The 11,539-nt window shown below is 37.5% G+C and overlaps 1 protein-coding gene across 1 annotated transcript; it reads right to left on the reverse strand.

The window, feature by feature from the left end:
• Positions 1-5,531: 5,531 nt before the first annotated feature.
• Positions 5,532-11,422, reverse strand: LOC107227606 (bladder cancer-associated protein). Its single transcript, XM_015668803.2, has one exon. The coding sequence runs from the start codon at positions 10,936-10,938 to the stop codon at positions 10,696-10,698; it is 243 nt and encodes an 80-aa protein (XP_015524289.1). The 5' UTR covers positions 10,939-11,422; the 3' UTR covers positions 5,532-10,695.
• Between the last annotated feature and the right edge of the window lie 117 nt (positions 11,423-11,539).

Genomic DNA, 11,539 nt, shown 5'->3' on the forward strand with positions numbered 1-11,539 from the left:
GTTGCGTTCCGAAATCAGCTGGCAACGATAAAAACTCTCTAGAAAAAAGGCGAAGCTAAGCACGAACTCGGCAGCGCAAAAGAGATAAATGATTGCTGTCGGCACTAGAGCTAATATCAAAACGCATCCCTTGACATCCCTTGACGGAGCATCTCAATGGGGGACTCGAGAGACTGAAGGCTGTTGACCAGCGTACATCCTGTCTCTCTCACTTTGAACGGCGATCAGCTAACAATAAGTGAGAGCGCAAGAGTATAAGCGCGAGAGAGATGGCATATCCTGGCTGAGGAACGGAAAATCATACACTCGCGCCCGTTTCCTTCGACTCATTTTAAACTTCGATTAACATTGGAAGAATCGGGCTTCGGTAACAGATGACAGACAAGCATTCTATCCACTGAATCATGGGAATACTGGAACGCTCGCCATAACGTAGCGGGTGCAGCGGTGCCTGATAGAGTCTCTTCGAGAAAGATAGAAAATTGGGTGCATTGTGTTCTTCTGAGATACTCGTTTTTGATTGGCAATGAAAGAGATAGGCAAGGGAGTACTCCATTTCTCGTTCGCTAACGAGGAGAATATTTCCATCTTTGTTTAACCTAGCTATGGGTGCACATATATATGGATAGTGGGGATAGACTGGCGGCGCGGTCTTTTGTACACGGTGCGCGTTTCAATATTATTATATTTCACTGGTTCTAGCCCTAGGTTCTAGCATTCTACACTGTGAATATCTATACAAGGACAAGGGGCGTAATCGTGGAACTTATTAGAAATTCTGAATTGCTGACATGCCAACTGGGGAACAATTCGGTGCAGATAACGATAAAAAAGATGTGTATCGTACGCTCCCATGATTATCGTACAAAAAATTGGATCTGACCCTCTAGATATAGGGAGCTTTCCAGTAACGACACAGAGCGACATTGTGTCGAACATGGTGCTTTCCAACAACGACACAGAACGACACAGTCGGACACAGCTGCGGAGCATGGTTGGACACTGTGTCGGATTCATTGCTGCCAATTTTTTAGTTAGAGATTTTATTTTCAACGCATGGTATTGTTTATATTTACTTATTAAATGTAATGATAATCTACACGCGTTTCACAAATGTTTTTTTTTCCTGGAGCGCTCAATGATCCCAGATTTTTCGTACAATGCATGAGCGGACTCTAGTGACTGAATTAAGAACCTCAAAGCGTTCCAACAAGCACCAAGGCACAGTGTTCGACCGTGTAACACAGTGTCACACTGTGTCTCCTTGCTGGAAAGCTCCCATAGCTAATAATTTTTCAACCCACGGTGTTGGGTGAGCATCGTTTAACTGCCGGCTGCACGCCGCATACTCTTTTTTGTTTGCTCCTCGGCCTGAGGCGCGCGGCCCGCCGTGTGAACGGACCTCCGTGAAGTTGGCCCCCCCAAGTTGTTATTTTTAAATCTAATTAATGCAATTCGTTTGAGAATCGTTTGAGAGGGTTTGAGAGTAAAGAAAAATCGTTTGAGAGTTAATAGTTTTTCCGGAAAATTGATTTTAATTTTGGGTGTGAAGTTGGCCCCCATATTTTCTATCTCCTCAAAAAATGGACTTAGACGTTTAATTTTTTTTTAATCGTTTGAGAATCGTTTGAGAGGATTTAAGAGTAGAAAAAAACTGTTAGAGAGTTAATATTTTAATTGATATTAAATAATTATTCAATGTGCGATTTCCCCTAGGATTAGAGCACTTCCGGTGTGCGCATTGTGTGTGCGCACTGTATATGCGCAACATGTCTGCGCAGTGCGTCTGAAATCAGCTGTAGCGACCGAGATTAACGAAGAAATACGAGTTTCGAGGATGCGGATTATCGTAAATCGAACGGGTACGAGATGGACATGGAGACGAAGCTGAGCAATTTTCTCTCAATGACACCAATGGTAAGAGAAGAATTGGATGAAACTATTGGAAAAAGACACGAGCGTCGAAAACGGGAAACTTGACGAAATCTTTTTAACGCAGTGCAACAGAAAGTGAAATCTTTTATAGAACGCCAAAATTGATATTTACTTGCAGATAAGGAATAATGCACTCATAATTGGAAGAAACGTAGAATGTCGATGGGCTTCTAATATATGACAGCGATGTTCCTGTTCGTCTATCCCAAGATTTCTGTGTTCTCAGATCTTGTAAATCTTGGACCGTGCTTGCAACGATCTTGCGAACGATCCATGTTACTCGGCTAGGCGTACCATCCCTTGTCGATTAATTGACTTTGTTACTGGAGAACACACGATGAAACAGAAACGCCAGTTTCTTCGGCGCAGAGTACTCACGACCAGCCTCTAGCTGATTTTAGATACACTGCGCATGTACACCGCGCATATCCATTGCGCAGGCCGAAAGTGCTCGGAAACTAAGGGAAATCATGGGGAAATGAATCACTCAATAATTATGGAATATCAATTAAAATATTAAATCTCTAACAGTTTTTTTCTACTCTCAAATCCTCCCAAACGATTCTCAAAAGATTAAAAAAAAAATTAAACGTCTAAGTCCATTTTTTGAGGAGATAGAAAATATGGGGGCTAACTTCACACCCAAAATTAAAATCAATTTTCCGGAAAAACTATTAACTCTCAAACGATTTTTCTTTACTCTCAAACCCTCTCAAACGATTTTCAAACGAATTGCATTAATTAGATTTAAAAATAATAACTTCGGGGGGCCAACTTCACGGAGGTTGTGAACGGTGCTCACTTAACACCGTGGTTTACAAAATTGTTAGGGATATGAAGAGAGTCAGAATCTATCCAACTTTCTATACATGTACGATAATTATCGTACAAAGGGAATAAGAGGGAAGGAGATCGATCTCCATGCGACCAGTTCGCCAAAACATACGTTAATGTTTAGGTCTTTATAGTAGTACGGTATTATGTCATTCGCGGTGCTGATGGACAATGTGTGGCTCTGACGACGAGACACATATGTACACTTGTGGATAATGAATCTGAGACGGCTAATTTTTCACACTAGACAGTTGAGTTAGCAGCACAGGAAACGTATAACGCCATAGTCGGTCGAGCGCGAAACAAACGCAATCTCAATAAACGTAACATAACTCATGACCGTCGAATCTAACCCTAGAATATCGCGGGGATAATATTACATTGACATGTATTCTAAGGTTAGATTCCACGGTCATGGGTTATTTTATGTTTATTGAGATTGAGTTTGTTTCGCGCTCGGCCGACTATGGCGCTGTAGGTTTCTCTGTGTTGCCAACTTAACTGTCCAGTGTTTGAAGCAACCACTAGGTGTATATATATATCAGTGAGGTTTGTTCGTGCTAGCTACACTCTACACTCGCGAGTGTAAAAAGAACTAGGGTAGTGTACTAGGGATTGCTGGGAAGTGTACATCGGCTTCTCGAATGTAGCTAAGATAGCGCGAACGCAATAGTGTACACGGGCTTACATACAGGTCTGGCAACGATACCAATTTTCTACAGAGCGGCGTGGTTCTCTTGCCGTCCGTGGTTTTTAGTATTTGAAATAGCCATGTCGTGGCGCTGCTATCTAGGGATGTACGTGGGGCAGGGATGGTAGGGATGAAAATGTGCCAATAATAATATTATTATTAGGTTGGCGCTGCATTGCGCACGCGTTGATTATGCTTCCCTCGATCACGACGCTGACCTGGTGGCCACAAAGTGAGATAAATAACCGGCCGTGAGATGAACCACCCCCACTACCTTCGTTGCCAGATCTGTATGTAAGACCACTAAGGCAGTGATAGTGTAAAAGGTGCAGAAAAGTGGAGACAAGAAAATGGCGCACGTTACATACAGTCGTTTTTTTCCTCGAAACACTTATTAATACAACAAATGAGTATATAAGATAAAGCATTTTTGGAATTTGTTAACGGAATCTTTCATACCTTATGTTTTAAATACACCGTTATCAAATTGAACGTTGTTTTTTAAGTAAAATACTGTACTGCTTTGTTCTGATTTGTAGTAAGGTTATGGGTTTGTTGTCACTCGTGAGTTTTAAGGTATATATCGCATCACACTTCACTAACGTGGTGGAAGAACCTGTAGCATTCATGCGAATTGAACCATTTACGTTTTTTACACTTGGTCTAGACCGAGTGTAAAAAGTGTATACAAAGGCCATGTTCGTAAATTGACTGACAACACTGAAAATTCCCTAGGACAGAGTCAGAGCTATTCACGAACTTGGAACCGCAAAAGAGATGAAAGATTGCTGCCAGTACTGTCCACTGATATATATATATACACGTGAATGGATTGTGGATTGATACTACTAATTATATTACGGTTGTGGTTTATCGCACGCAACTCTATAAAAATGCCTTAACGTTTGCGAGGAAAGTTTTATTCTCCATATTTATGAATAAAGTTTTTACTCACCCAATTCGATATAATTTAATTCAAAACTTTTTTTACATGTCTTAAGCTCCACTTTGATGATCAATGGATGGTAAATGGATTCCCTAACGGTTGAATTAGTGTTATACAAATTTTTGAATAATCCGTATGGAATTCAGCCCACCATAGGATAAAAGATAATGGACGAAAACTTCTCAGAATTGAGGACTTCTTTTGAACATAAAGAAAAATCACGCTTAAATACAAGTTTTTCGTCATATTATTTAATGATCTTTTACACCATATAATTTTAAATAATAATATACTTTCGAAAAAATGATTTGTTCTTCATTTAATGTATCAAACATTATTTTACTCGTCAAAAACTTTTTTGTGTGACGAATATATCGTTAGATCTAAATAGCATATATTACGCAGTTCAAATCTAGCGCGCATTTTGTGACAACTTTCTGTACAAGATGGCGGAAATTCAATTGTTCAATTGGACGCACGAGCTTACACGTAGAGTATACGGTAATATCCAATGCAGTGTATATCAGTGATCTGGTACCGCTTCGGTCGACTACAGCGCTTCTGGAGGTTCAACGTTGAACTAAATTACAGACTTCTCGTGCATCAGAACGGGCTCCTTTCACCTGAAAATCGCCCGCACAAATCGTGCCATATTTACAGAAAACTGACTGGTGCTATAGGTTTTCCCAGATTACGTGTGTGTTTTGTACATCGGTATCTCCCTGGCAAAAGTGAAAGACAATCTGATATCGTTCAAGCGGTGAATATTCAACAAGTCGCTAGCCCGATCGGCCATGTTTGACGAGACGTGATTTTATTGAGTTCATCATTATTTTTATTAGACGTCATCAGTGATCTGCGATAGTAGTGACTGAGATACAGACGTACAATTTTAATCGAGGGATGTTTTGAAAATTTTCCCAGTCGGATTCGTACCCCCGTTTTATCAGGATTTGTGCGGGCGATTTCCCCGCTTCTGACGTCACAAAATATATATAGGACATGCCAGGTCAGCGGCACCTTAATTAATTGGCTTACCTTTTGAGAATAATCTGGATATGATGACTTGCAGATTAGATTGATGAGAGGATTTAAAGGAATGACTGATTTTAATATATTTGGATACTTTGATTAACTTGGATTTATTTTATAAGTTCAATATGTCCAGTCACAAACAACGGGGCTACTTAGTTGTGAGATCTTAAATTAATATGACAAAATGGAGATGAAAGCTCTCTGGATTTTTGGATAGAGTAACGTCGTAGGAAAAGTTTAAATGCTAAAGGCAAAAGGATTTTACCGCGAGACTGTACCGGAACAAGATGACGAATCTGGTGGCAGAAACCAAGAGGACGATCCGATGATCGGTCGCCGTTTTTATAGGTGTCGATCGTTGCGCAGAACGATCCCCTTCTTTAAACTTTGTCAACTTCTGCGCACCATCCCCCTTTTTCTAGGAATTATAATTAGGGCACGATATCTTCAGCGCATGTTCGCTCGTGTTCTTAGTTCTTTAGATATTACTATCTTGCAAGCTTTTTACATATGGTATAACGCTGTGTTGGTGCGGTGGTATAGGCGTCGGGTCGTTGCGCTGTAATTTTCCACTCTGCGTGGGCTTTAATGTTGGGGCAGCAAGCCCCCCTTGGCCCCTTGGCTACCGTGCTTCTTCCCCCGGTGGGCATTAGGACCTGGGCCGATTTTAGCAGCTATTTCCTAATATGGTGATCGCAGTGTGTGTCCGCTGGAGGTGACCCATGTTTCGTGGTGCACGTTAGTGCCGTGTGCATTTTCGGGGTCACGATGCACTGGATTCTATAGTACTTTACTTCTTAAATATGCTCACTATCCTGTTCGTTAAAAAGTCTATACATTAAGATTGCCATTCGGTTACTTGTCGTTTTGTTAGCTTTATAGCACGTAAATATGTGAATTTCATATGCATTATAATTGATTACTGTCGTTATTCACCTGGAGTACAATAGCGATTGCTTATGAGACATAGTTGCTATCTGCTTAATATTATTAAGATTGCGCTGCTGCGAGTATTCTTAGGTGTTTGTGTTACAACAATCTTAACAGATTTAGGGTATTTAACAATTTGATAATTTTTAGAGCAAGTTTACATGTGTGCTTTCCTATATAATTCTCTTCTGTAATTATCAATTCTTATATTGATATAGATCGGCTTGGAAGATTTTAGAACGTTATTCTTACGTTTGTTGGTTGCCTGATACTGGGCGTTGCCACGTTTACATCTTCGAGTTTATTCCTTGGTGTCGTAAAATACTTGTAAGGAGCTATGGATATGGTTTTTTATGTTTTACCTCAAAACTGGTGTCAGCTTCGCTCTCATAAAAGGGTTGCTTGTTAGTGTATTGATATATTTATTGTAATTCTATTTGGTTGTTTCGCCTTACAGAATCCTTTCGTGAGTTGATTGACCTTCAATCGTTTCGCCGTTAAGTTTCCTAATGTGTTCTCTAGATAGAGCTCTGTATGGCTCCACATTGGAGATCTGCATTGCCTTCAAAACGTTGCACGTGTTGCCGACAATACGGCGTTACGGAGGAAGGTATAGTTTATGCTGGATAATTAGTATTCACACTTATCTATGGTTTTACAGTCTTTTATACTCCAGGCTATATGGTATAGAGTAAGTTGCTTATAGTGTAGCTCTGAGCTCCGAATGCACAAATGGTATTGTCGAGTATTATATAATAATTGGATATAATGGTGTTAGTTAATTATGGTGTTAATATGACAATGATATATAATAACGTATAATAATATTATAGCTCTTTGTAGTGCGAAGAATTCATAACGTAGTTTTTAAGCCTTGGTTAGTGAATTTCATAGTTATTTCTATCTAGGGATATTCCAAATAGTCAGACAGTTGTTTTAATACCTTATGATTACAACGTTCTCGTACTTCGAGTTAGGTTAGTTGATCAAAGTGATGTGCAATAATAACAGTCGATAAAACATACGGACGTTCCGGTCGGATGTTACAAACCTATGACATTCTATTACCACAGCAACAAAAATAAATGTCTAGAAGGAATTTGACTAAGTCCGTGTTCAAAAATTGACTGACAGTACTGTCAGCAATCTTTCATCTCTTTTGCGCTTCCAAGTTCGTGAATAGCTCTGACTCTGCCCTAAGGAATTTTCAGTACTGTCAGTCAAGTTACGAACACGGCCTAAAGTGGGTAGCGTTTATCATAATAATAATAACAAATGGAAATTTGCTTCTCGAGAGTGCGCCGCGAAAATATTGTAGTACCAATATACGTGGGGGAAAACTCAGAAGTTCTACCGATCCTTGTTTGGTTACTTTATCACCCAGCTCGATTCAGGTAGTAATGTTTTGCAATAGGTTGTCGAATAAGGGTGTGTGCTAGAAATTGATTCGATCATTCATATCAGAAATCAATCAAAAGTGAAATAGTCATATTTAAAACACGTGTTTCGTTTATTCGAAATACAACTTGAATGTAGTATATGTAACTCTATGTAGTGTATTAACTTCAACCGTGGCGTATGTAAGACCGTGATATTAATTCACCTAATTTACTAGTACTTTCAAAATAGAGGTAGTGAATCTATTACATTAGTGGACTGAAGTTCCAAGCATTTATTTGAATAAAAATGTAACTAACCTACAGCATACCAATTTTTTTAACCAAATTTTCTCAAACTTAATTTACAAATTTATCATTCATACTAAATCTCAAGAAAACTCTTGTATACAGTGAAGAAGTTTTGCGAAAACTGCAGATACATATTATATTAATGCTGCAGATTTGAAGTTCACAAGGTTATAAAAAGTTGTTTAGCTGGACGAGTTAGCATAGTAAATGATCATTTTATCCGGGTAATTGATCATTTCAAGCTTGCAGTATTAATTTGTGGACGATTTGTGCCTTGTAGTGAATATAAATATTAAGTTACCGTTACATTGTACTTATTTCACTGAAAATATTAAAACATATAATTAAATTCTTCAAGTCCAAGTCTTCAATTTAGCAAGCATATTTTGAATAACTTATATAATTGATACAAGTTTATCACCTAGGCTTAATACATGCAAATTCATTAAACCATTTTCCTGATTTTAACAGGTAAAATTTGAGAGATTGCCAACGATGGTTTTTTATTTTTTAAACCACATCACCTGTGAAAATTGTGAATAACTTAAATGTAATCAATACAATGACAGTCAGGATTAAATAAGCAAGTGTGCAGAAAATCACATGAGGCTGAAGTTAGTAACATCAACGTAACAAAGCATCAAGAGAAAAATCATATTGTGCAATCTTAGAACTTTCAAGGAGTCAGCTTTGATTTTTTATGATGTTTCACTTCAATTTCAAATATTCCTAAAGGTGCGAAGTAACGATTTTTTCTAAATATGCATCATTATAGTCACATTACTAACTTCATCCTTGTAAAATCACAGTCATTCAATTCGAATATCTTTGATTAATATGTGATTTCCAGAATACAATAATCTAGAGAAAAATGCATTGCCATATGTTGAAGTTCAAGAATTTGCAAAAAATCACGAGGTATTGTCTCATCTAATACTACCATCTGACAATTTCTAAAAATCGTAGTCCAGTTAGTAAAAAACCTCTTAGATATAGGGTACATCGACCGTTCGAGTGTCGACGGTTGGTTTTGTACATTTTTTTATAATCAGCGTTAATGGTAATAGTAGATTGTGAATTTTACACACAATACGACAAACCTGTAAGTAATTGAATGAAACAAAAACACTAAAGGTACTGTTACGCAAAAATATCAGAAATTTCATTAATGTGTGGCTGACAAGTTGTACTAAGGTCGCAAAGAAAGAGCACTCTTATCTTAATGCAAATCTAATGCTGGTTGGCTAGCTAACAGACTCTGTTTTTTACAAAAATAGTTTTGTATAAAAACGTGTGCCCCAACGGGAACTTACAGGTCAGAATGAAATTTTAACTGTTTGTAAATAAAGACATAGTGTAGAATTGAATAAAATATTGATAAATAAGTCAAATCAGAAACAAACGAACTCAGAAGAATACAAAATATTTTTGTACATTATATTTGTATGAAGGTGTTCTTGGAATAAGATTAAAAATTTTTATTTCATTGTTGATGTTTTGGCTTTGATGGAAGCCCTCCTAAGACTTTATTTTGAACCAAACAAAACAGGTAGGAGTAAATTTACATAGAGTACATTATACCTTGATTATTCTAAATACAATAGGATATGTCTCAAAATTAAGTTAAATAAATTCAAGCTATATCCTCTCACCATTAATTCAATGTTTAAAAGGAGAACGGATGAAATGTAATCAATGCTTTAATGAATCAACATTTGTATTTAGATTGAATTGGTTAATCATCATGATTATTGTTCTGATGGTAAATTCCAAAAGTTCTATAGGTACGAGTATTGTGTACATTTTTGTGATGAATTCTAGGTAGTATTTGATGCTGATATAAATGATACAATTTATACTTCTGTATGAATAACATGTATGTGGAATAATGTGTAAATAGAATTAATATGTATCCCAAGAACAACCCCTGGAATCATGGAAGAGTGACTGATTTCTCACAGCGGCAGTTTTCGATTATAAATCATTCAAATGCAGAACAGGCTGATGATCACTGGATATACGGTCATCCGAAATCCATTGTTTCTCACATTGGGATATAGAAAATATACAAGCATCCATAACAACCAACCAATCAACTATAAATGTTTTAATTTTTAAGCATTTCGAAGAGATATTTTTGCCAGATGAATTGAAAACTCGTTAATGTATTAATTTTTACAAATAATATGCACAATAACAGTCCATGCTTAATTGATGAACAACTTCTTGATGGAACAAATGACGACTTTGTAAGAACTGTTGTTGATTTGATTTGTGGCAATAACTGGTCTCATTTTGACTGTTTTAAACAATAATAAAGTATTCTAAAAAACGACGAATTTTAGAAAATAATTTACTAGAGCTTCTTTTATAATAATTCAGCATATAAAGATTGCCGCTTCTTGGTATAGATCATGGCAAGAAAAAGTATATACAAATTCGTGTTCTCTCAAACTTTTTCATGCTGTGTGCTCATAGAAATGCTAGAGGTTCGAATCCGTCATTCAATTACACTCACACCACTTTGCCTGTTCTCGTTAATCACAATAACAATATGTACATATAATAATAAAATCGCACTTTCTAGACAAGCTAGAGACATTTCGGTAAATCCTATGTTGTCAATAATTTCACTATTAACCATAGTCACACTTGACACTGTCGCAATTTGCACTCCAGAAGAGACAGTTACCTACACCGCTATAACATATTAGGAATACAGCGGCCAGAAAGACAACACTACAAATGGTGCATGGCTTTCTTTCAAGGAAAAAACCAATTAAATACAGTATCATGAACATGACATGAGTCTGAAGTAACGCAGGATTCACTGGTTTTGGTATTAGTAAAACAGGAATCAACCATTGTAGGCAATACATTGTTTTTTCCAGGTACAATGATTTCACCTTGAACCACAAATCTGCTTCCGTTGTTTAGAAACGTCAGATGGTTGAGCCACTTTGAAAGTGATAAACATTTAATACGTTTCATCAACGAAGTTTTACATCGTCACTTTTTTCGCGTTATATTTTTCACAGCATACGAGGTTAGTTTTGGCAAGTGATTTCACATTTGCGTAGTAGTCAGACTATCCACGCGTGGATGACCGCATCATACGTAAGAGACAATTGCGATTTTCGATTGTCAATTATCACACGTTGCGAAAATTATTCACGGCTTCTCCAATCCCTATCTGGTGAGACTCGCACTGGTATCAAATTTACCCACCTTTTGTACTTTCCAATGATTATAATTAGTTACGGAATTCAAGCTATTCTCCGAACATTGGCTTGCAGAACCCACGGACATAGTGGGTATGTGCCGATATATACTGCGAGCACTGTTCAGTGCTCTTACTGGGGAGAAATTCGTTCCGTTATAGACTGACTGTACACAGTCGCAGTATCCTAGGGAAATGTATGACGTCATAAATTGTCGCCATTTTTCTACTGTGAACACTGGCGTTTTCGAGGTAAGGTG

The sequence above is a fragment of the Neodiprion lecontei genome, chromosome 2, assembly GCF_021901455.1.
Source record: "Neodiprion lecontei isolate iyNeoLeco1 chromosome 2, iyNeoLeco1.1, whole genome shotgun sequence".
Taxonomy (NCBI): domain Eukaryota; kingdom Metazoa; phylum Arthropoda; class Insecta; order Hymenoptera; family Diprionidae; genus Neodiprion; species Neodiprion lecontei.

Coding starts and splice junctions, on each gene's coding strand:
- LOC107227606 (XM_015668803.2), bottom strand. CDS start 10,938: ATGTATTGCCTACAATGGTTGATTCCTGTTTTACTAATACCAAAACCA.